General features: G+C 44.4%; 1 protein-coding gene across 2 annotated transcripts; it reads right to left on the reverse strand.

Annotated features, from left to right (window-relative positions):
• Window positions 1–988: 988 nt before the first annotated feature.
• On the reverse strand, window positions 989–25,047 carry LOC105885534 (uncharacterized). 2 transcript variants are annotated; one of them, XM_075997991.1, is made up of 4 exons: window positions 24,909–25,047; window positions 4,396–4,522; window positions 4,129–4,189; window positions 989–3,733 (listed from the first exon to the last, which is right to left on the reverse strand). In XM_075997991.1, the coding sequence occupies exons 1-4, from the start codon at window positions 24,909–24,911 to the stop codon at window positions 2,332–2,334; spliced, it is 1,593 nt and encodes a 530-aa protein (XP_075854106.1). In that variant the 5' UTR covers window positions 24,912–25,047; the 3' UTR covers window positions 989–2,331. The 2 variants fall into 2 exon arrangements, with proteins under 2 accessions (XP_075854106.1, XP_012645968.1); XM_012790514.3 differs by having other exon boundaries at window positions 989–3,736.
• Between the last annotated feature and the right edge of the window lie 919 nt (window positions 25,048–25,966).

Below are 25,966 nucleotides of genomic sequence, written 5' to 3' on the forward strand. Positions count from 1 at the left end.
GAGATAACATTCAGCTTTGAGTTAAAACACCCACAGTCTTCCTGAGATGTATACGGTGCTTATTCTCACATAAAAGGATTGGATGAAACCATCACTGCACAGTGCATTAGGGGAACAAGCTCCATATAGCTGTTTTTCTTTCTTTTTTTGATGGTACCATTGTATCTCTCATCCTGAATCATTAACAGTTACTATCCATATGAGCAAAGGTGTTTATATACAAATTGGATGTTATATGAACATAATTAAGAGAAGAGCCATGTCAGATCATCAGGATATTCCCAACCATGAGAATCCAAATTGGTTACTTGGTGGACCCATTATAGCTTTCAAAAAAATCCAAATGGCAGTTGGAATTTTGATATGGACCTTGTAGAGACAACTATAGAAACCTACACCTGAGAACATGGAGAAGTAGATGGTGATTTAAAAGACACTCCTGATTGGCATAACAAAGAATCAGGAGAATGAGCTACATGACCATGTCCACACAGCCCATATGAATCTGTCTGCCTATATGATGCCTCCAAAATCTGACTAATACCTTCTTTACTTCTGCCTTCCAACTTTCCTGGAAGTTAGACTATTGATGCAGTCTAATGTAGAATCATAAAAGAAACGAATTCTGAAAAGTCTAGTTCCCAATATCACCCACATTGACATACCACAATCCATGAATGGCATCTCCCAATTCTAGATTTTATTGTCCTATCACAGCTCTCTCCTCATCCCAAAATCAGTTATACAAATAACAGCCAGAATAAATTACAAAGAGTAAACAGTAACAGATGAAAATAATACTTTTCATGAGACTACGGTCTATGATAAACTTTACATACATATAAATAGAAGCCAGCTCTTTATTAGGAAGGAAAATGGAATTAACTTCATTGTGCCAAAGGGTGGTGGTGGAAATAGTTGTTCCCATAAAACTGGAATATATATAATAGGTAAAAAAAAAAATCATGAACTTGCTAAATGAGGCCAGTAGGTATATGCCAACATTTATTAACAAGGACTTATTTTTCAATGGCCCTCAATCACAGAACAATTAAACAACCATGTAAAAATTCGATGTACCTGAATATCAGAAATAACATTAAATTCACACATGGATTAAACACACTTCAAAATGGAAAGACAAAAATTGTATTAACTGACCTAAAACAACACTTCCTATTAAACTCATGCACAATGCTTTAAGATTACTTACAGAATTATATGAACTAAATGTTTCTTTGTGAGAGTAAGAATTAAATATCCATAGTCCAGAACTATTTTAAGTATGAGCCACTAATGAACACCATCTATTACTTCTACATTTCTTTAAGGTTGTATAATTTCTAGAGTATTATAAATGAATTGGTGTGCATGAGGCTTTTCATATTATAAGATTTTGCTACATTAGGCGTTTTCAAATGACATTGAGAGTATTTGTTAAAATTGAAAACCTTCCTGCGTTCTTCACATTTAGAGGGTTTTGATCCAGTGTGCATTCTTACATACTGTTGTAAGCATGTGGGCTCACTAAAGACTTTGGGATGTTGCTTATATTCAAGAGCTTTTCCTCTTCTATGTGTTCTTTCATGGCTTCAAATTGAGCTAAAATGACTAAAGGCTTTCCCACACTCCTTACATTTACAGAGGTTCTCTCTGCTATGCAGTCTTATATGTGATAGAAAGACTACATGATGATAAAACCTTTCCCATATTCTTTACATAGGATTTCTCTTGAATATGAGTTCCTTTCACAAGTATTTGCTTTTTCTCCATGGTGAGTTCTTTCATGTACTTGAAAGGAACTAGAACAACTGAAGCTTTTACCACATTTCTTATATTTATAGTGTTTCTTTCTAGTGTGAGTTCTTTTACATGTTAGATATTAAGTGAAGCCAGTGAAGACTTTACCACATGTTGTCCACTCCAGGTTTTTTCCCCAGTGTGAGCTCTTTATGTCTTTGAAGGTAACTGCAACAGTAGAATACTTTCCCATAGTCCTTATAGTCCATAGGTTTTTCTCTCCAGTTGACTTCTTTCTTATATTCAAAATTAAAAGGACCTAAAAGATTTCCCACACTGTTTACATTTATATGGTTTCTCTCCAGTAAGTGCTGTCATGTATTCAAAAGCAGTGGCGATAACTGAAGGTTTTCCCACACTAATCACATTTAAATGGCTTCTTTCCAGTATGATTTTTTTCATGTATTCAAAAGGCACTGACACAATTTAATGCTTTCCCATACTGCTTACATTCAAAATGTTTTTTCTCTTTAGTGTAAGTACTTTTATGTATTTCCCATGAATTTGGAACATCAAATTTCCCACATACATTTATAAGGTCCACCTCCAGTGTGTCATCATATGTTTTTGAAAGCTTGCATGGCAAAAGTAGCCTTTTCCACATTCCTTACATTCATAGGGTTTCTGTCTAGTGTGAGTCCTTTCATGCATTCGAAAGGAACTGGAAGATCTAAAGGCTTTACCACACTGTTTACATTCAAAGGGCTTCTCACCAGTGTGAATCATTTCATGTGTTCGAAAGGAGTTGAGATAACTGAAGGCTTTCCCACACTGCTGACATTGATAGGGTTTCTCTCCAGTATGAATTCTTTCATGTATTCGAATAGACGTGGATGAAACAAAAGCTTTACCACAATGTTTACATTCATAGGGTTTCTCTCCAGTGTGACTTCTTTCGTGTATTCGAAATGGACTCACAGAATGAAATGGTTTCCCACATACCTTGCATTTATAAGGTCCCTCTCCCGTGTGCTTTATCATGTGTCTTCGAAAACTTGGGATACAACTGAAGGCTTCCCCACATTCCTTACATTCATAGGGTTTTTCTCCAGTGTGAGTCCTTTCATGTATTCGAAAGGTACTGATAGATCTAAAGGCTTTACCACACTGTTTGCATTCAAAGGGTTTCTCTCCAGTGTGAATCCTTTCATGTAATCGAAGGGAGGGGAGATAACTGAAGGCTTTCCCACACTGCTTACATGCATAAGGTTTTTCTCCAGTATGAGTTCTTTCATGTATTCGTAAAGATGGGGAAGAAACAAAAGCTTTATTACATTGCTTACATTTATACGGTTTCTCTCCAGTGTGGGTTCTTTCATGTACTTGAAATGAGCTCAGAGAATGAAAGGGTTTCCCACACACCTTACATTTATAAGGTCCATCTCCAGTATGCTTTACCATGTGTCTTCGAACACTGGTGATACAAGTGAAGGCTTTCCCGCATTCCTTACATTCATAGGGTTTCTCTCCAGTGTGACTTCGTTCATGTGTTCGAAATCTACTGGGATAATCAAAGGCTTTCCCACACACTTTACATTTATATGGTATATATCCACTGTGTGTTATCATGTGTCTTCTAATTCTTTTGAGAGAAAAGAAAGTTTTCCCACATTCCTTACAATCATAGAGTTTCTCTCCAGTGTGGATAATTTCAGGTGTTCGAAAGGAGTGGTGGGGGCCGAAGGCTTTCCAACGCTGGTCACGTGTATGTGGCTTCTCTCCATATTCCTGATATTCATTTGGTTCATGTTCAGGGTGATCTCTGATGTGCCTATTAAGGGATGACTGACCCATGCTGACTTCTCCACACACACTGCTTTCACATGGTTTTACTTTAGGAGATTTCTTGCTTGGTTTATGATTTGGAATCTGGCTAAAAATTCCTCCACACTGACTGTCTTCTTTACTTTGACACTGTCTCTCCACTGTATGACTTCTGTAAAGAATAAGAAGTACATTACTAAGTATTTGTTTATTAATGATTTTATATTAATAGCTATTAGACTTACATTTTTAACATTATCATGGAAAGTATAGACTTGATGGCATGTCTGATTTGTTTGAACATAATGGATTCAATGCTCTGCAAGAGGGCTCGACCACAGCTATTACACAGTGATATTTATATACAGAGTTTCTTAATTCTGTTTCCAAGTGAAATTTTTTTGCAAACACTATTTACATGTAAGTGTTATAATGTTTTTGGAGAAAATTTTCCTATAGATAATAAGTTTGAAGCTAGACTTATCCATTTTGTTTGCCTGTTTTTAAAATTTCAGGATATGCTAAAATACTGTCAAATGAATTTTCTATGTGAGGGCAAATTACCTTAGATTTCTCCCTTGGTGTTTGTAGTGATCTTCAATGTTCTGGTTTTTCCATTTTTTTCCTAAAACACAAACCCAGAAAAATCATTATGAATTAGTACAAAATTATATAAAAATTATTAGATTCTAGGTTCACGGCACATTGTGACTACACTTGGCTTATTTCTCAAAGTATTCTCTCTCCATGTTTCCAATTATGGAGCAGTGTCAATACATAAGAAACAATGGCTCCCTAATTCACTAAGTGATGAACTGAAATAGTCTTTACCTATAGAGGACAGGTTCCTGATGGTTTCCCGCATCACATCTCTGTAGAGATTCTTCTGGGAAGGCTCTAGCAAAGCCCACTCCTCCTGTGTGAAGCTCACAGCCACTTCCTCAAAGGCCACTGAGTCCTGAAACGTCCCAGATATGTGTAGAGAAGAACAGGTGAGACTGACAGCAATGCAGCTCTATACTCAATTAATAAAAACTTCACATTATACTGTAGCCTCCAAACATTCATTCCATGATTTGGTCATCAGACTCTTACTTTCTGTTCACGTGCACTTCCTCCTACACAGCAACTATGATACTAGAATTAACCTCTGGGTAAAGCAATAACAATATATGAACACGCCTTTCATTGGTGGTTCCAGGGAGTAATATGTGCTTTCTGGGTCACACCCTGCCACACACTGTCTCTACAGTGGACTTTGAAGCACCTGTCATAACAAAGTTGTACCATTTAATGTGCACAAGAAAGGTAATATTAGCGGTTCTAAGACTGCATATCCTTAAAAACACCTCCTCGAGATGCTCACCTATTGCTGGTATCTAGGAATTGGGGAGAGCATCCACCAATCCACATGATAAGAGTAGCTTGCTGATCCTAAACTGTTTATGAAAAAATATGGTAATTTTTGATCTCCTGTTTTCCTTCTCAGAGTTTTATAACTGGTTCTATAAGCAAAAAAGTATTTTCTCAATAATGTTTTTAGTTCTCTCATATCTCAAATGAGTTATCAGTGTTTACATTATGGCTAGGGCTGGCAGCTCTAAGTGGCTTTGACAGCAAGATTCATCTCAGCCTTGGTAACTTAACAGCTACAGTTTCAATTAGGCAGAAAATAGACAAAGAATTCTTTAGCAAAGTTTGCTCAGCAGAACTTTATAACTTTCTGTTGTACTGATACATTCCCTTCTGAGTTCCTTTCCCAGGAATAGTGAAACCTCCTACAAAGCCTCACACCACCTGCTTGTCTGGAAAAGTCCGGAAAAGACAAGATAAGCAATGCTTCACCACAAACCATGCTGGAAGACCCACTGAGCCTGGACACAAGGCTGAGAGAACAACGAATATTAACCCCTAGCTTATTATAATACTAAAATCTCCACACTGGGAGGGACTTACCTGCCACCTTTTGATCATGAGACATGTGTACTAGCGTGATTTCTCATTGCACTTGCGTGCCCTGCACTCTACCCCAAACATATAGTAATGCTCACACTTCTCATGCATTATTTATTTTGCCTACAAAAAAAAAGCCCTAACCCTGCTGGTAGGAGAGGCAGATTTAAGACAGTTCATACCTTCCCCTCCCTGTTGATACATGCACGGAAATAAATCCTTTCCTCCTGACAATCCTCGCTGTCTCAATAATTGGCTTTCTGAGCAGCTGGCAACATTGAACCCCCCTTTTAGGTTCAGTGACAGTTTGGGATTTTGTTACATACACAATACAGGGTGCCTACATGATGAACTCCCCCCAAAACACTCCAGGTACCCAATCTCTAATGAGCTTCTCTGGAAAAAAAAATATTTCACGTGTTGTCAGAACTTGTTAGTTGAGAAATTAAGCTCATCTTTTGTGACTACACTAACAGAGAACATTGTCAAGCTGCACTTTCAGTCTCCCTGTAATGTATCAAACCAAATTGTAATCCTACCTCAGGGGGACCCCTTACTCAAGGCTTCTTGGGTTTCTGTCACTCACAGTCTGCTCAGAATGAACCTATTTATTTTAGAGAGTTTGGGTTTTTTTCCGTTAACAAATCACAATGCCTCAGCCAGGAGCAGCGGCTCACGCCTGTAATCTTAGCACTCTGGGAGGCCAAGGCAGGAGGAACACTTGAGGTCAGGAGTTTGAGACCAGCCTGAGCAAGAGCAAGATCCCATCTCTACTAAAAATAGAAAAATTAGCCAGGGTAGTAAGCGCACCTGTAGTCCCAGCTACTCAGGAGGCTGAGGCAGGAGGATTGATTGAGCCCAGGAATTTGAGGTTACAGTGAGCTATAATTTTTAAAAGGAGAGGGAGGGACTGGGAACCCCACAGACCACAGCCCCTCCCATGCACGACCCCCACACACTGAGTGGGGATTCGCCCCCCAAGTGAGGCTGAGCATCAAAGGACTGGCTCCCAGTCACACCTGATTGGATAAGCTCAACCCGCCCCAGCCCCCTATTGTGATGCAGCTCCAGGCTCCGCCCCCTGAGGCTTGGGAAGAGCTAAGACACGTGACTAGAAGGAGCCAAACCCATTCTAGAACACGGTGCTAGGCAGGGGCTGAAAAAATACTCTTCCCTGTTTTGCTAATCCAATCAGAGTGAAAAACTAGCAGGAATTGCTTGAAAATACTGTAAAATAAATGAAAAGCCTGCCGCCAGCGGGGACAACAGATGATGGTTGAGGCATGCGACACAACACCTAAAGCCTGGGAGAAGCTGGAAAGAAAATTTCCTGCAGAAATCAGGGTATTCAAAAGCACCTAAATACACACCCAGGAATCGGAGAAAGCCCCATACACACCCCATGCTTGGGGGTGGGAGGTGTGGCCCAGTTCCACCCCGGGGATCCTTCCAGATTTCACTGTAATCTCTTTGTCTACATGTTTCTTTGTATCTTTTAAAATATTTTTCATAATAAACCAGTAAACCTGCATCTCTGAATTTTGTTTGCCACTCCAATAAATTAATCGAGCCTAAAGATGGGGCTGTGGGTACCCTGACTGGAAGTCAGCTGGTCGGAGTTCTGGAGGCCCAGACTGCCCAGTGCTGTTTGAAGGGGGGGGACATCTTGTGCGACTGAGCCCTCAACCTGTGGGATCTGCTGCTGTCTCCAGGTAGACAGCTTCAGAATTAGATTGGATTGGCAGACCCCCAGCTGGTGTCACCTGCGGAACTGATTACTTGTTGGTGGGGAGAAACCCCCACACATTTGGGCACAGAAGTCTGCTGTGTTGACTGTTGAGTGAGAGAATAAAAAAAAAGTGTGAGTTTTTCTCATACAATTGGTGCCAGCTGAGGGGTTTGCTAGAATGGCCCTGGGGCCCAGAAATGTGGTTTGGGAAGAGAAAGGATGAATGAGTGGGACATGAGGAACCTTTGATCCCTGGACAGCGGCCCCGTCACCCATGGTATAAAACAGCAACTACGCTGCATTCGGTTACTAACAGTAAAATTTACCAATGACATTTAGAGACAGTGGAAGACCCAGCTCCCAAGGAGTAGGCTCATTGGAGACACAAGAAAATACAAAATAAGAAGAAGCATGCTAAACACACAATCCCTTGCTCATTACCATCTGTAATAACTAAAATGAAAGTCTTTTAAATGAGAACGCTGGCTCAGGGCTTGACTCAGGCCATGACATGGGACCACACTCAGACGTTGATGTGTCTGGCCCCAGGACACCGGCCTCCAAGCCGTCCACAAGAGGGAAAATTGTGTCAACGCAAGCAAGAGTACCTCTAAGGCTACAAAAAGGCAGTCAATGTGGGGAAAGGGCAAAACCAAAAACTATTGAAACTAGAAGGTATAATCTGAAAAAAAAGTCTCATTTTCTGCGCTGGTATCATCAGCTCTCTGAAGAATCTTTATCAAAATAGATTATAAAAGTAACTAATTTTGGAGCAGTACCTTTGGTTTTAAATACTACAGAGTGGAAAAAAAACAAACCATGTTTACATTGATATAGGACCCACAGCTCACTATTAAACAATCACAAATGGGCCAGCCGCGGTGGGTCACACCTGAAATCCCAGCACTTTGGGAGGCGGAGGCAGGAGGATCGCCTCTGGTCAGGAGTTTGAGACCAGCCTGGGTAACATAGCAAGACCTCGTCTCTACAAAAAATAAAAAATTAGCCAGGCGTGCTGGCATGAGGCTGAGTCCTAGCTACTCAAAGAGGCTGAGGCAAGAGGATCACTTGAGCCCAGGAGTTCAAGGTTACAGTCAGCTAGGACTATATACCACTGTACTCCAGCCTGGGCAACACAGCAGGACCCTGCCTCTAAAATAAATAAATAAAACAAAGGGCAATAAATATGGTAGCTATCAAAAGTGCTGAAACAAAGTGTTGTATGGATGCAACACTACTGAAGGTTGGGTGGGCCAACAGGACCCCCCACTAGCTTCCAAACCTGAAAAGGTCCCCAACAATTCTACTACATTTATCCCACTTTGGAGGAATTTAAAAAGCCACAAGGTAAAGATTACAATGAAAACCCCCACCTTAAACACCTGGGACAATGGTTAGACTGGTTAATCAAGGTAACAGTGGACAGAGAGGCCAAGGTCTCCCAGCCCAACCCCTAGCTGGGGACCACAGGCCATATACATGTGTGGATAGAATGTGCAAGTGGAAGAAAAATAACCTTTGTGAGACTCCTTGACACGGGACCCCTATACACTGTGATTCCAAAGCCTACTGGCAAAATCTTACAGGGTCTAAGCCTGAATTGAGATGATATAGAAATACAACTGTGGATGGGACTAAGATAAAGGTTTCGATGAAAACTGGTACTTTTGGCTGGGCGCGGTGGCTCACGCCTGTAATCCTAGCACTCTGAGAGGCCGAGGCGGGAGGATCGCTCAAGGTCAGGAGTTCAAAACCAGCCTGAGCAAGAGCAAGACCCCATCTCTACTAAAAATAGAAAGAAATTAACTGGCCAACTTAAAATATATAGAAAAAATTAGCCAAGCATGGTGGCGCATGCCTGTAGTCCCAGCTACTCGGGAGGCTGAGGCAGGAGGATTGCTTGAGCCCAGGAGTTTGAGGTTGCTGTGAGCCAGGCTGACGTCCCCACACTCTAGCCAGGGCAACAGAGTGAGACTCTGTCTCAAAAAAAAAAAAAGAAAAAAGAAAAGAAAGAAAATTGGGACTTTTAAGCAAATTTTATGTAAGATAGTCACATCTCCTTTACCTGAATGTGTTATCAGGATGGATATCATGACTGAGGACTGCTTCCCATACCTAATGCTGTAAAACATAAAGCATGCAATACTAAATGGAAACCACTAAAACTGCCCAAACCCACAGAGATGGTTAAATGAAGACAAAACAGAATACCCGGCGGACAGAAAGAGATTACCACTTTCATCAATGACACACTAAACGCTACAGTGCTGGCACCAACAAATTCTCTGTTCACAGCCCTGTGTGGCCTGTGAAAAAAGTGGATGGCTCATGGAGACCAACAGTAGACTGCTGACACATAAATAAATAAAGTTATACAGCCTGTACCCTCAACAGTCCCAGACATGGTTTGCCATGGTTAAAAGGAGACTGGTACTCAGTGATTGATCTTACCAATACTTCTTCTCTATCTCAATTAAAAAAAAAAAAAAAACAACAAAAACAACTGCAGTTAACTTTCACGTGGGAAGGATCCCAATTTACATTTATTATACTGCCACAGGTTATCTAAATTCAACAGCTCACAGTCACAATTTGTTCAGCTGGGTTTTGAACTTGACACAGATCCTGTGTGTAATAATTCACTCTACTGATGATGTTATGATACTGTCGAAAACTAAAGAACAGGGTAGGACTAATTTAAAAACAATGGTTTTTATATAAGGTGAATGTTGGGGGAAAAAATATATATATATGTAAAATAAAAACAATGGTGACTCACAAGACCAAATGAGTCTGGTTAATGAATCAGACAAAGACGAGAGAGCCTGCCTAAATGATAAAATTCTAAGAAATAACCCAGGCAGGACACAACTGGGGTAGTCTACAAATGACTAAAAATAAAACTACTTTCACTGCCCATCCCTAACACCAAACCAAAGCCCAGCTCTTAGTTGGTTTATTTAGATTCTGGAAAACACACATTCCACATCAGGAAATATTAATATTACTAATTCTTATCTTTAAGATTACTCAAAAGAAAGCCATGTTTGAGTGGGGACCTGAATAAAAACCGACTATGTCTAAACCAACAAAACAGTGGCCAGGTATGGCAGTATGCCCCTGTAATCTCAGCTACTCAGGAGGCTGGGGACTGGCTGGGATGATTGCTTGAGCGCTGGAGTTCAAGACCAGCCTGGACAACTTAGTGGAACCCTGTTTACAAAAAGAACAAAACAAAAAAACCCAGAAGCCCTCTTGACATGTTTGGGTCCCTCTGATCTCCTCTCTAATATGATTTTATTTTTTTATTTTTATTTTTTTGAGACCGAGTCTCGCTTTGTTGCCCAGGATAAAATGAGTGCCGTGGCGTCAGCCTAGCTCACAGCAACCTCAAACTCCTGGGCTCAAGCAATCCTGCTGCCTCAGCCTCCCAAGTGGCTGGGACTACAGGCATGCGCCACCATGCCCGGCTAATTTTTTCTATATATATATATTAGTTGGCCAATTAATTTCTTTCTATTTTTAGTAGAGACAGGGTCTCGCTCTTGCTTAGGCTGGTTTCAAAGTCCTGACCTCGAGCATTCCACCCACCTCGGGCTCCCAGAGTGCTAGGATTACAGGCGTGAGCCACCGCACCCGGCCTCTAATATGATTTTACAAGTGCCACTCAAACTCATACCGACTGTGGCATTTGGCAAAAGTGCTTCCTAGTGGCAACCATTGGGATTTTAGACCAAAAAAATTTCCAAATGCTGCTGCCTGGGACATACCACTTGAGAGGCAATTACTAATTTATTATTGGACATTAACTGAAACTGCCTCGATGACTGAAGTATAAAACATAATCATAAAACCTGAGATGCACACATCTTAGGATAATGTCAAAAAAACATCTTTAGTAAGAATGCCAATACCCAGAAAAGTTCTGTAATAAAATGAACTTTACAGGAATGGGTGTGGGCTGAAGGGGGCACTGGCTAGACTAATGTCGCTGCCTGTAATCTGGACTAGCACGATGGCTGAACCTATGTCCCTTCCAGAGGTGGAAAAGTCTGGGTAAAAACAAATGACAAATGGAGAAAAGAAAGAATAGCTCAGGGCAAGGAAATGAATAATGGGGTTATGCAACACGGAAAATGCAACATTGAACTAATACTTTGAGAGAAGCTCAGAGCAAGAGAATGGCATTATCTCTTAACACGATCATACCAGTTGCCCAGAGGGGACATATTACATATGTTTGCCAAAACTGCCCTTGCTCTTGTAACCTCCTGACGAGGTCGAATGGCGGCCTGCAAACTTGAGTGACATCTCTCTGGAAGACATTCTGGTCATAAGACATGCTGATCAACTGGACCACATGTTAGTGACTAAATGGAACTCTAGTATTGTACCAATATCTTTTGACTCTTAAATTTTCAAGACACATCTAATTATAAAGGATAGCATTTGGAAAAAAATTTCCAAGGACTACAAACCACATGGCGTACAACTCCCAATAGATTGATCATTGTGTAGCTGTAGACCTTGACTGACCAGAAAGGTCTCTGGTTATAAAGGACAAAATATAATGGCAACACACCCCAACATGCTATCGTGTGCTATGCACAAACACACATCACCCTTGTTTGGCTGGATGAAAAGCTACTCAACAGAAATAGAGAAAGACAACGGGTTCCCGATGAGATCAAAGCAGCGGCCACCACCTGTCATGGTGTGAGAGCAGGGAAAACGCAGTTCGTGGTTTTTCACTTAGATGATGGGCAGGTATTGATTATTATCCTATAGATAACCATGTGTCCCCGTCTCTTATGTTGAAGTGTCTATCATTTCTGTCACTACCTGGCACTATCTGCTCTGTCCCAGGTTCATGTACCTTAAATAGATGTCCTTGTTTCAGATTTTGCTATTTTCCTGTGGTCTGTCTCCTGACTCGTGAGGCTCAAGGGGTATGGATATCTAACAACCTTCCAAAGTTATGGAACTTCTCAGGGACACTTGCAATTTACATCTATGGACCAGAACTGTCCCCACCCCTGGAATAGCACAAGCTAAAACATAGTCTACAGTGCAGTTAGCGGGGATAGCAACTATTCTGGAAACAACTCATGGCTTCCCTGTAGAGGGGGAAGGTGGGTCCTGCTATATAACAACCAGTGGAAACCAGTCTCAGTACAGGCCAGTAACATGAGACACGGTGATTGGCTTTGTCTCCAGGTAAGTTAGAATCCAGTAATAACCAAGTCATGGCTAATTGCAATGACACCTGTCCTTAACAATACCTGGTATATACGCAAGGGTAGATTCTGTTGAGAGGAAAAAATAATTCTTGCTGTTCTGACACTGAATTACACAACAATCATAATACAATACAGTGTTGTTGGTTGTGGGGCGCGGTGTCAACGCCATTACAAGTTGGCGCCTGTTTCCGGCTTTGCCTAGAGCAGCTAACAAGTTCAGCGCACGCATAATTGTCGGTTGCCCTGTGGCGCGAGAATGCAAACAAAGGGTCCTGATATGGGCTAATGCTTTGGTGGCTCGACAGTTGAGCGGCCTATCGCAGCTTAGGGATTGTACTTCTGGGGTATATAGCGGCCTGCACGCTGCCGGGCTGGGTCTTCCGCATCATGTGAGTCTAAAGGGAACCCCATTAAAGCACTGTCAGAAGAACTCCAGTTGCCGCGTCTTCCTTGCTGGCGAGGCGGGCGCGACAAGTGGTGCCGAAACCCGGGACCTCGTGCAACTTTGAAGCACCAGCGGAGACGACCTCGACAGAGGTGAGTTCAGAACTGACGTGTGGGACGGCCAAAACTCCCCTGCTTCCAAAAAATGGGTAATATTCTGCTGCGGCGCTTTTTGTGGCCTATTATCATAAAATGCCTGTATGATGAGACTTCAGGCCCGCGCGTAGCAGCTAGCCAAAGTGCACTGAGTGACTTGCAAGACGCAAGCTCAGAGAGAAGCAGTAAGGGAAGTACCGCGGTAAAAGGTGGAAAAAAGGAATATAGAGCTCAAAAAAGGAAAATGCAGGGAGGGAAAGCGCAGCCCGACCTGCAAAGGGAGAGAAAGAAGAAAAGGGAGAAAGAAAGAAGAAAGGGGAGAGAAAGAAAGAAGAAAGGGGAGAGAAAGAAAGGAGAAAAAGGGAGAGAAAGAAGGAGAAAAAGGGAGAGAAAGAAGGAGAAAAAGGGAGAGAAAGAAGAAAGGAAAAAAGGGAGAGAAAGAAGAAAGGAGAAAAGGGAGAGGTAGAAGAAAAGGGAGAGAAAGAAGAAAAGGGAGAGAAAGAAATGTAAAAGTACCAGGAATAAAAATAACAAAGGAAAGGACAGGACAGTAGACAGAGGAGATAGCCTTTTTCTGTCAGAATTTAAGAAATTAAATATTTCTGAGGATGATTCCTCTTCTTCCTCTTCTCTTACTTCCTCAAGTTCAGGGGAGGAGGCGGGGGAGGAACTAGAAGAGAAAGAGGAACCGGTTTTTCAGGAAGCGGCAGGTTGTGAGCGGTACCGCCCACCTCCGCATGCCCCGCCTTGGGAAGGGCTGGTTTTTTTTCTTAGGGGCCGCTTGCCGCTGGGGATCCTCTGCCCATACCCTGGAATACAGAGGAGCCAGTGTGGGTGCCTCAGTGGCCCTTACCCTCTGAAAAGTTACTCGCGGCCCATAATCTAGTGCAAGAGCAGCTTACTCTTGGGCATCTTGAACCCTCTCAATCTCCTTGGAATACTCCTATTTTTGTGATTAAGAAAAGGTCTGGTAAATGGAGACTGTTGCATGACCTTAGAGCGATTAATGCCCAGATGCAGCTTATGGGGCCTATTCAAAGAGGACTGCCCCTTCTCTCAGCTTTGCCTAAACATTGGAGTCTAATTATCTTGGACATTAAAGACTGTTTTTTCTCTATTCCCTTGCACCCTCAAGATAAAAGCAGATTTGCATTCACGCTTCCTTCCATAAACCATGAGCAGCCTGATGCAAGATATCAATGGCAGGTTTTGCCTCAGGGCATGGCTAACAGTCCCACTATGTGCCAACTTTATGTGGCCTCAGCTATCCAGCCAGTTAGGCAGAAGTTTTCAAAGGTAAAAATTATACATTATATGGATGATATTCTCTTGTGTCATTGTGATAATGGCGTACTTCGCCAAGCTTATGCGTCCCTTCAGGCTCACTTAAAGGAAAAAGGCTTGCTGGTCGCTCCAGAAAAGGTGCAAGAGGGAGAAGTAGGTGCGTTTCTTGGTAGTAGCATTCTCCCTGACAAAATTGTGCCTCAAAGACTGTCCATCCGAAGAGATGCCTTAAAAACATTAAACGATTTTCAAAAACTGCTAGGGGATATTAATTGGCTTCGACCTTTTTTATGTCTTACCACAGCAGAACTGAAGCCATTATTTCAGATTCTAGAGGGAGACTCACACATCACGTCTCCTAAAAATTTGACTCCTGAGGCCCTAAAGGCTCTTCATAAGGTAAAAAAAGCCATTCAAAAGGCGCAACTAGTGCGCATTCAACATCATGATCCTTTCTCCCTCTGTGTACTCCCTACTCCCAGGCTCCCTACGGCAGTGCTTTGGCAGGATGGTCCACTTTTATGGGTGCATCCTCAAGCCTCTCCAGGAAAGGTGATTGGCCATTATCCTACCTGTGTGGCCAAGATAGCTTTAAAGGGTATTAGTTTGGCTGTGTCCCATTTTGGGCGTCACCCTGATAGCCTGATTTGTCCATATACTGCCAATCAGGTAAACACCTTATGTGCCAATCTTGATGCATGGGCCATATTGAGATGCACCTTCCCAGAGAGCATTGACAACCATTATCCCAGACATGCCTTATTGCAGTTTGCAATGAAAAACGAGCTTATTTTCCCAAGAGTAACTTCACTGTTACCTTTGGTTAATGCCTTAGATGTGTATACCGATGGCTCTAAGACGGGTATTGGGAGCTATGTCATTCAGGACAAGGTGTATACAAAACAGTTTAACTATTCTTCTCCTCAGCTAGTAGAGTGTGCCGTAGTCGGTCTGGTTCTCAGTACCATCACTGAACCTATCAACATCATCTCAGACTCCTTTTATGTGGTCAACGCAATTAAACAGTTAGAAAACTCCTTTCACATTCTTGCCAAGAGTACAGTCTTTTCTGTATTTACAGAAATTAGAAATACTATTCAAAATAAAAAAAACCCATTTTCCATTCAGCATATCAGAGCTCATTCCTTGTTACCTGGACCTATGGCTGCAGGAAATGCTATGGCAAATCGCGCCACTCGCGCCCTCTGGGTGTCTGATGGCTACGCCGCCGCCATAGACTTTCATAAACTTTATCATGTGCCAGCTAAAACCTTACGACTTAAGTTCAACATCACACGTGCAGATGCTCGTGAGATTGTACTGCAATGTCCAAGTTGTGCTCCTTATCGCACTGTTGTTCATACGGGCGTGAATCCTAGGGGTTTGCGTCCTCTACATATGTGGCAAATAGATGTAACTCATGTCCCATCCTTTGGAAAGCTTCAGTATGTTCACGTGTCTGTTGACACGTGCTCAGGCGTCCTTCATGCCACGCCTCTGGCTGGAGAAAAGGCAAGTTACGTTATCATTCACTGCCTAGAAGCCTGGGCAGCCTGGGGCAAGCCCCGGGTTATTAAGACAAATAATGGCCCGGCTTATACCTCAAAATCTTTTCAGCAGTTTTGCACTCGCTTGGGTGTGGAGCACCGTACCGGTCTTCCCTACAACCCTCAAGCGCAAGGCATCGTGGAACGTGCTCACGGCATGCTCAAAATGTACTTACAAAAACAAAAAGGGGGAGATGCCATACAGTCCTCACCTAAAGGACGCATCTCCTTTGCTCTCTTTACTTTAAATTTTTTAAATTTAGATGTCAAAGGACGTTCGGCAGCAGACAGGCATGTCATGCCTGCTCCGCCACAGAAAGAATTAGTGAAGTGGAAAGATGTGTTGTCTAACCTATGGAAAGGCCCGGATCCAGTGTTAATGAGATCCAGGGGAGCTATTTGTATTTTTCCACAGGACCAGGACAATCCCATCTGGGTGCCCACGCGGCTGACCAGAACGGTGCAGCAGCCTCCAGAGCAGCATGGGGACCCAGTGGCTACTCCTCCTGACGACAGCATAGATGATCGCGAGGATGGCAGCGGAGCCACGCTGGAGGATCCTGTCAGTGCCTCCTCTGCCGATGCCTGTGACACATAACTCACCAATTTTCCCTCGCTTCTCTTCTACTAATGTTTCCTTGGACACTGCGTACATGCCGTTGGACACACAGAGTAGTAATCTGGAGGGAAATAGATCCTTCTCCTTGAAGGGGACTTTGTGTTTTGTGTGGGGTTAACAGAAGCTGCACAGACTTGGCCCCCCTGTCCATTGGTGGCTGGGGGTATGGCAGGGAATGCTAGTTTCGCATGGAATCTTAGCGACTCTTTTGAAGGTTCTGTGAGGGTGATTGCGGGAGGGCGAAACTCGACCTTTGCCCCTACACCTGTCTGTGTTTGGCCCCCGTTTATCTGGGTGGTATCCACGGAAAAACCCTCTGGTACACATGTGAACTGTTCCTCTAATACGTGCAATTATACATTGTGTTAGAATGCCATGTCTCACCCCTCTGCCATTGTTACCTACTTGCCTAGATACATTCCTGTTCCTGTTGAAGCTCCTAGCTCTATGACTTTGTTTCGGTCTTGCAGCCACGGACCATGTGGTATTGGCACAGACATTTGCTGCGCTTGAACTGAGACAGTCTGCACAGGTGTGGTTGACCATGCTAAAAGGTTAGCCTAGTTTTGGGTTGCACCCGCTCCTACCCCCAGGTATTTAAGTAGACATGGCCTTTGCACTCTGAGGGGTCTCTCCCATTGCACCAAATAAGGCATGTCTCCAATCCCACAGCCAGCCTTTGCACACCTCCGAGTTGTGCTCATTGCACGAGGATAGGTGGTTGCTGGTGAAAGTGAGGCTCTGCAACCTTGATCGCACGGTCGAAGGATGGTGCTGAACGGTTGCTCAGCTCTCATTAAATTAATAAAACAGGGGGAGATGTGGGGCGCGGTGTCAACGCCATTACAAGTTGGCGCCTGTTTCCGGCTTTGCCTAGAGCAGCTAACAAGTTCAGCGCACGCATAATTGTCGGTTGCCCTGTGGCGCGAGAATGCAAACAAAGGGTCCTGATATGGGCTAATGCTTTGGTGGCTCGACAGTTGAGCGGCCTATCGCAGCTTAGGGGTTGTACTTCTGGGGTATATAGCGGCCTGCACGCTGCCGGGCTGGGTCTTCCGCATCATGTGAGTCTAAAGGGAACCCCATTAAAGCACTGTCAGAAGAACTCCAGTTGCCGCGTCTTCCTTGCTGGCGAGGCGGGCGCGACAGTTGGTAAGATTCAACTCACTCATGGTAAGTCTTATGATAATACTGATTTTGATTTTTAATCAATTAAAAAACTGAGTTAAAGCCTCCTCAGAATCCAACACCTAAGAAGATGACTGGCCTGAGGAGGAATCGGATACAACCAACCATCAACTGATTTCTGTGTGAAACAGATCTGCACGAGTTTATCACAGGTGCAAATAGCAGTAGAGCAAAGGGAAGAAAGAATAATAAAACTAATAAAAATATATATTAATATATAAAAATGTTTGCAGGCAGGGTACAGTGGCTCATGCCTGTAATCCCAGGCCTCTGGGAGGCTGAGGCAGGAGGATCATTTCAGGTAGGAGTTCAAGACCAGCCTGGGCAACATGGTGAGACCACCGTCTGTACCAAAAAAAAAAAAAAAATTAGCTAGGCATTATGGCTCGCGCCTATAGTCCCAGCTACAGGCTGAGGCAAGAGAATTGTTTGAGCCCAGGAGTTCAAGGCTGCAGTGAGCTATGATCACACCACTGTACTCCAGCCTGGGTGACAGAGCGAGATCCCGTCTCTTAAAAAAAAAAAGAGAGAGAGAAAAAGTTTGTAATGACTTCATAGGACAAATTAGTTGTTTCTTTAAATCTATCCTTACCCAAATGTTACATATATTTGCTTTGGTACTATAGGCTTATTTGTTCTACAGATGCTATAACAAATGTAAATATGTTGACAGATATTGTTTTAAGTGATCTCTGTTCACAAAACAGGGTAAGAGATATATACATAAATATATATATATTTTTGTCTCTCCACGGCTCCTGGGTCATAACGCCTACAACCCTTGTTATTTCCTAAGTGACTAAAACAATAAGCCTGTCTTTTACCCTTTGCACTCGGATGTCGAGTGTGACTCAACACGATCAGCAAAAATTATAGAGATTAAAATTACTCTTTGAATGTATCAATAATTTGAAATATAAAAAAATCCAAATAAGTAAGTTTGTATAAAAAGAAACTCCAGTTTTTATTCTGCTGTTACGCTTTGTAAAATCTGGGATATTTAAAAAATTAAATCCCAAGTAGAATAAAGGAATCGAGAAAAAAGCAAGCGAGTGCAAAGGGTTAAAAAGGTATTTGGCCTTTCATCCTTGGTTCCCGAAACAGCTTCAGAACAGCTTTAGAGAAATAAAAGTGAAAGACAGTCCTCTGTTACTATGGTGAAGTGCTTCGGGCCTCGGAAAACAGAATCTCTTCTCTCTCCGACAGTCTGCTGACCTGGTTGACCAGAACCTCTTTCTCCCCCAAGGCAGGCCACAGAAACTAGAAATATACTCTAATCCTCCCTGGCCTTTCTCTTTTGGAATTGGCCAAAAGAAATTCTCTAGACCTTTGAGAAACGACTTCTTGTTGTTTGAGGTACCCGGTCTATGGTTCTTTGTCACAGCAGCCAAAAGTGACTAAGACATGGAGGCTCTTTCTCTAACACACATCAAGGACTTGAAACCTATAGTAGTCAGGACAATATGATATTAACAGAGAGAGAGACAGACAGACCAAAGGAACACGGCAAAATGTGAAACAAGGATATGTATTGGGTACATGAACCTGTGACAGAGCAGGTATTGCCAGGTGGTGACGGACAGTAATGACAGACACTTCAACACAAGGGGCAGCGACACATGGTTAGCTACAGGAGAATCATCAATTTTCTGCCAATCATCGAAGTGGAAAAAAAAAAAAAAAGCACTAACTGTTTTTCCCCTGCTCTTACCCCACAACAATCAACACAAAAGGCTTCTGTGACCAGATGTGGGGGGGGGTCTGTCCCCACCACCAAGTGAGTAATCAAGTCCGCAGCAGACGTCAGCTGCGTGCTCGGCAATCCGACTCACGTCTGCAGCTGCCTACTTGGAGACAGCGGCAGATCCCACAAGACTGACCCCCACGCTGGCCCACAGTGGCAAGCCTGGGCCTTTGGAACTTCTGACCGATCTGCTTCAAGTTGGGGTTCCTACAAGCCCCTCTTTCGGCTTATTTAATTTGCTAAAGAGGCTCACAAAAGTCAGGGAAACATTTACTTATATTTACCGGTTTATTATCAAGGATTTCTAAAAGACACAGGCAGACGAAGAGATACACAGGGGGAGGTCTAGAGGGCTCCCAAGCACAGGAGCGTCCCCTCCCGTGGCGTTGGGGTGCACCATTCTCCTGGCACGTGGCTGGGTTCTTGGTCACCTTCCTGTGAGCCTCTGAAAATCCAGCTGACCGGAAGCGCTCTGTACCTCATCCTCTTGGGCCTTTTATGGAGCCGTCAGTGGACAGCGTGATTAAAGCGTGGGAAACCGTGTGGAAATAGGATTGGACAGAAAGGGCATGATCTAATACTAACAGACCGCGTGGAAAAACCCTACAAGGCCTGTTTGTTCAGATCATCCTTGCCCTCTGTGTACAACATTCCTTCCTCTTAGGTATGGGGCAGGACCCCTTCCGAAATGGGGTCTTAGGACCTGCAATCAGACAAGACAGGTCAGAGAATTTCTTTATGGCCAACTCTAAGACAAAAAGGCAGGGGAAGATTAGGGTATATTTTATATATGCAATATACAATAATCGATTAATGTAGACTTCCTTATTATCCCGAATTCTTATCATTTTATGTACCTTGGACACCCATTCTAAATATAGGTTTTTCATAACAGAAGCAGGGCGCAGTCACCCCTCACACAGCTTCTAGGTTTCTCTGCCTCTTCCCAGTTCTTCAATGTGGTCAGACCAGACACCTGCCTTATACAACCATCTTGTCGCCACCTCCCTAGGGGACAGCTAGATACCACCCACTTGACTTGCCCCACTGACCCCCACAACTCACACGCACAGACATGCGGCGGTGACCACCTCGTAGTCCCTGCGTGACTCCACGCAACTCCCGCCTGCTTGCTCTGAACACGCCAATTGGAATAGCCTGAGGGAAACCAGCTTAGGGAATGCCTGGACCTCCAGAAATGCTTTGGCCCACGGGTCACTCTCTCTCTCAGAGCATGTGTGTCATGGACGGCTCCCCTTCCTACTGGTCTACAAGGCATGCTGCTCTCTTCTCTGGGATCTCTTACTTGGTTTCTATATTTTGCATGTTTTGTTGAGTTGCCTTCTCTGTCACCTGCCAGATACACCCAAATTTAACTTCTATCGTGGTCAGAACTCTCTTGGTAGGAATACTGTCGTGGTGGCTGTCTTGGCTGGAATAAACTGGACAACAGTCCCATAAGAGCTACGGGGCACCTGCCGGTATAGACAAGTGTCCTGTGAGAAGGACACCTGGCCATGGGTCTGGCATTTAGGCATTAGGCCCCTCGCAAGGATAAAGAAGTATCCCTTGAAAGGAACATTGTAACCATACACAGCCAAACTCCTAGAGGCCCACCAGGGCAGAGGCAGAGTTCATAGCCAGTCTCCAGACAGAGATCTCAGGATCAAATTAGAGAAACAAGCCAGTTGCAGTGGCTCACACTTGTAATCCTAGCAATTTGGGAGGCCAAAGTGGGAGGATCACTTGAGGCCAGGAGTTTGAGAACAGCCTGAGCAACACAGTGAAACCCCATCTCTACAAAACATAGAAAATTAGCCAGGTGTGGTGGCACATGCCTGTAGTCCCAGCTACTCAGGAGGCTGAGGCAGGAGGATCGCTTGAGCCCAGGAATTTGAGGTTGTACTGAGCTAGGATGATGACACTGCCCTCTAGCCAGGGAAACAGAGCCACTGTCTCAAAAACAAGAAAAGAAAAATATACAACACAGGTAAAAATTAGCTGGGCATGGTTGTCGGTGCCTATAGTCCCAGCTATTTGGGAGGCTGAGGCAGGAGGATTGTGGGAGCCCAGCAGTTCGAGGCTGTAGTGGGCCATGATCATGCCACTGCACTCTAGCCCAGAGCGACACACACCAGAGCAAGCGACACACACCAACAAAAAAGATCACATTGCCCGCAAGATCAAAAAATAAACTTGAGGGGGGCTTGGGCAATATACATAACCTTAACACTTGTACCCACATAATACGCTAAAATAAATAAAAATAAACTTGAAACAAATCAAGCAGTGGAATAAATGACTATACTAGGTGACCCACAGCCTTAGCAGCACGTGTGCAACAGGCAGGCAAAGAAACCATCAAAGAAAAGACCTTTTCTGCATTTACTATTAATAGTACAGTAGGCCGGGCGCGGTGGCTCACGCCTGTAGCCTGTAATCCTAGCTCTCTGGGAGGCCGAGGCGGGTGGATTGCTCGAGGTCAGGAGTTCAAAACCAGCCTGAGCAAGAGCGAGACCCCGTCTCTACTATACATAGAAAGAAATTAATTGGCCAACTGATATATATATATAAAAAAAAAAAATTAGCGGGGCATGGTGGCGCATGCCTGTAGTCCCAGCTACTCGGGAGGCTGAGGCAGGAGGATCGCCTGGGTCCAGGAGTTTGAGGTTGCTGTGAGCTAGGCTGACGCCACGGCACTCACTCTAGCCTGGACAACAAAGCGAGACTCTGTCTCAAAAAAGAAAAATAGTATAGTAATGGTAATATTAAATTACTTAAAATTCAAAAGAGGCAAAACTGTGCTACTGGATGAATACTTTGCTTAAGTTTCTCTCCTTCCTCCAGGCTCCTGAACTCTGACCCACCCTCAGCCTGAGCCAGCAGGGAACCCCTCCTTCATGACCCCTCTGAAGAACAGCTGACCTCAGGGTAAAACAGTCTCTGATCTAGGATAAGATTTTGCACCTTCCATCCTGCCGTCTCCCTCCCACTTTCTCTCTAATCTTGTTTGTTCTTCCCTTTAAAAGAAAGGCACTGCTCTCCCTAAACTTTGAGATGCCTGCAGATCTTCTACTTGATGCTTTCCCCCTTTTGCAGTACTCCTTTAGAATAGTCACTTCTTACCTAAATCCAGATTTATTTTACTTAAGAATGTCTAGTAGTGGCCCCCCAACAATAAACTACTACAACCTCAGACAGAGCATCACCCCAACCCCATCTGCCCTTGGGTCCCCAACTTCCCAGAGCTCTGAGCTTCTCAGGACCAAGGGCTCCTCCCAAGGGCAGTGTGAGCACCGGTGACACCTGCAGGGGAGGCTCCCCAGGAAGAACCAACTGGGCCTGCAATGACCTCCCTTTGCAGGAACAAGACTGGCCTTAGCTTGGAGTCACTGGCCCCAGATCTCTGCTTCCCAGTCAAGGGGACTCACTTCCCCTTTCATACCTTACATGGATATTTAAAGAAAATACCCATGTTTGAAGAATACAGCAAAATCATTCAAACTCAGTGTTTACATTTGTAGGAGGGAAGGAAACTGTGCGGCACTTATAGCTCAACAGGAAAAGTATGAGTGTCTATCCCCTCAGAGGACAAAGATATCATTTAATTATTATTTCAATGATAATAAATCACTTAGTAAACAAATAGTCATAGAAAAGTACTTCTGGGTGTAGCTAATTCCTGTCTCATAAAATTTAGTATTAATCTACCAAGTCCAGATAGCAGGAAACAGAGCAGTTATTGAATTCTCTACCTTGTGAAAAAAAAAAAAGAGACAGAAACTAATGTTTTGGTGAATCTTTGTAATTTAGCAATTTCTCTACCACAGTTTCTTGTCACAATGTATTTAAAATGCCCCCCCCCAAGTGCATTTCCTTTTTCAGGTCCTGGGCTACCTCAACGGGGTAGATTTTTCTCATCCTTTGGGATGGTTTTTCTCCCTTCACAAGGCTGAGAAAATCCAAAGGACAGGAGGAATCATTTCTGGATTTTTCTCCCGTTGAGCTTAAAGATAGAAACTGAAGCACAAAATATGACCCAAAGTGCCCCAAAAAGGAGGATGGGGAGTGGGCCCATACAAAGTTATTAGGAATTACCATTAGTTCGCAAAAATAACATTGGACTGTTAAGCTATAGGGTTTAAGTTGTGACAACAGCAAGCAGTGTGAAGAGATGACTACATAACTCGAGGCAGGTGAGGGAGGAGAACAAGATTGCTGTCTCATTTTAATGTCTCTAGGGGCAAGATCGTTTAATAGGACTTTCATTTCTCTAATGAAAGTTCTTTTCTTTTCTCACCCCTCAATAATAGTAACGCAATTGACCACCAAAGTGTTCCCAAAGAATGGAAACTAGGGTTGGGGGGAGGAAAAGCTGAGTGTCCCCAGAGGGTGGCTATTTAGAGGAAGGGTAAACCAGGAGATTTCCCCAAGCCCCAGGGCACACAGCTGCAAACTCTGACCGGTTCCTCCCCACCACTTCAGGCTGTCCTCTGGGAGGAGTGACCTAGGGGCTGATATTTACTAGACTTGCCAAGAGATCTAGTTGCTACCAGCACCCTGGGTAAGCCCCAGGCAGTTCTGAAACCTTCCAGGAAGGAGAAAAAGATAGGAGAGTCCACAGAAGACACAGCACCCAGTAAAGTTTCCAAAGGGGAACCTCAACTCAAAGACATTCTGATAAAGGATCTGTGCCTAGGAAAGATAAAAGGAGGTGAGAGACACAAAGGGTTTGTTTTTTTTTTGTTGTTGTTGTTGTTGTTTTTTTACAGCGGAGTGTCTGGCGGCTATTCTCTGCCTTCCTCTCAAGTGAAAAGGCCACAAAGAGAAAACAAAGCTTTATAAAAAGAGCCATCCGTCGCTTTGTGGAAAAGTGATAACCAAAACACGATGTCTGTTTGGAATGTAGAACGAAGGAGAAATACTTCATAATGTCGCGAACCGGAGGCGAGAGGTTGACGTTTCGGAATGCCAGGAGGGAATCAGAAATTTCGGGATTTACTGCCCGCCCTAGAGAGAGCCAGGATGGGGGCCAGGGCCGTGGACTGAAGACCCTGCTTCCTGTACACTCGGAAAACTCAGGGGGCCGGGGGCCTCCCGGAGGAAAAGGGGGTACTGGGGAACCCTACCGATCACATCTCCCACCACAAAGGGAGCCCACAGACCGCGTCGCGACTTTCTCCTGACGACCCCGTCGTCGCCACGGCACGACCTGGGACAGGCGCGGGGCCGCGGGCGCGGAGCTGCACAGGGAGGCCTTCGGGGCCGGGCCGAGGTCGCCGCGCGCAGGGACGAGACAGGACGAGACGGGACGCCGGGGCCCGGCCCCACCCCGCGGGCCGGCGGCGCGCCGAGGGCCGAGCTGCGCCCGCGGCGACTCGGGGCCGCGGACTCCGCCGCTGACCGCAGGGAGGCCCGGGTCCCGCGGCCACAGCCCGGCTCCGGCGGTCCCGACCAGCCCCTCCTCCCCGGATCCGGACGCCCGGCCCCGCACACTCACCATTTCCCGGCTCCCGGGGTGTCTCGGCGTCCCTCCCACGGAGCCCGCGGCCGGAGCAGGGAACAGCGCCACACAGGTCGCAGCGGAGACACTTGCGGCCTCTGGGAGCAGTAAAGCCAAACCGAGAACTGCGTACGCGAGAAATGAAAGTCCCGCGAGAAGATTGAACGTCCGCAGCCAGGGCGTCGGTTGCGCGACTGATTGGACAGTGCGCGGGGCCCCGCCCCAGCGCCCCTGATTGGATAGCACGTCAGGCTCCGCCCCCTACGCCTTAAATGACAGGGGAAGCGATGAGCCTGAGACACATTGCAGACTGGAGTGGGAACGAGAAGATTCTTGGCCACAGCCCTGGCACACAAGGCTTCTTCTGCCCCGCCAGTGGATTTGGCCCGCTGGAGGGAGGTGAGAGGACCCGAGAATATTTGCATTTGTGCAGAACTTCCTTGAGCCTCACCATAGCAGATACTTCTTGTATTCAATGGGCTATTTCCTTCTTAACAAGTGTGCGCAGGGAATTCCAGGTTCAGTATGCAAAGGAGCTATCATCTTTCCTGAGACCAGAAGGGGAGCCCAGACAAGACTGGAACAGAAGGGAGGGCATGATGTTCTCAGGGATCAGGAATTTGGGATGAGGCTAATGGAAGGCATGGCAAGGCTTTCTCATATCATAATCTCTCAAACTACTCATTTTCAGCTAAGAAAATTAAAAATCACCAACAAGAAAATTAAAACATTAAATGTATGGGAAAACTGGAGTTATATGGCGCAATATTATATAAAGGAATCAAAAGGGAAGAAAAGCAAACATTTGAACTAGCTTAGATAAACATCGTGCTTTATGACATTTCACAAGGAGAACCCGAATTCAGAAAGTAACACATATTTCCAAGCTTGAGAGCCAGAATCTGACTGGTGAAGTGGAGCCCCAGAGTAGATCAGACTCTGGTGATGAGGCCAGGAAACAGGGATTTAAATCTTTGAGATTAACATACCCTTCTGTGCTATCCTCACAGAGTAGAAACATCTTTATTTTCGTAACATCCTCCTTCAATATCTTT

This window comes from Microcebus murinus, chromosome 27 (assembly GCF_040939455.1).
Source record: "Microcebus murinus isolate Inina chromosome 27, M.murinus_Inina_mat1.0, whole genome shotgun sequence".
NCBI classification, from domain to species: Eukaryota; Metazoa; Chordata; class Mammalia; order Primates; family Cheirogaleidae; genus Microcebus; species Microcebus murinus.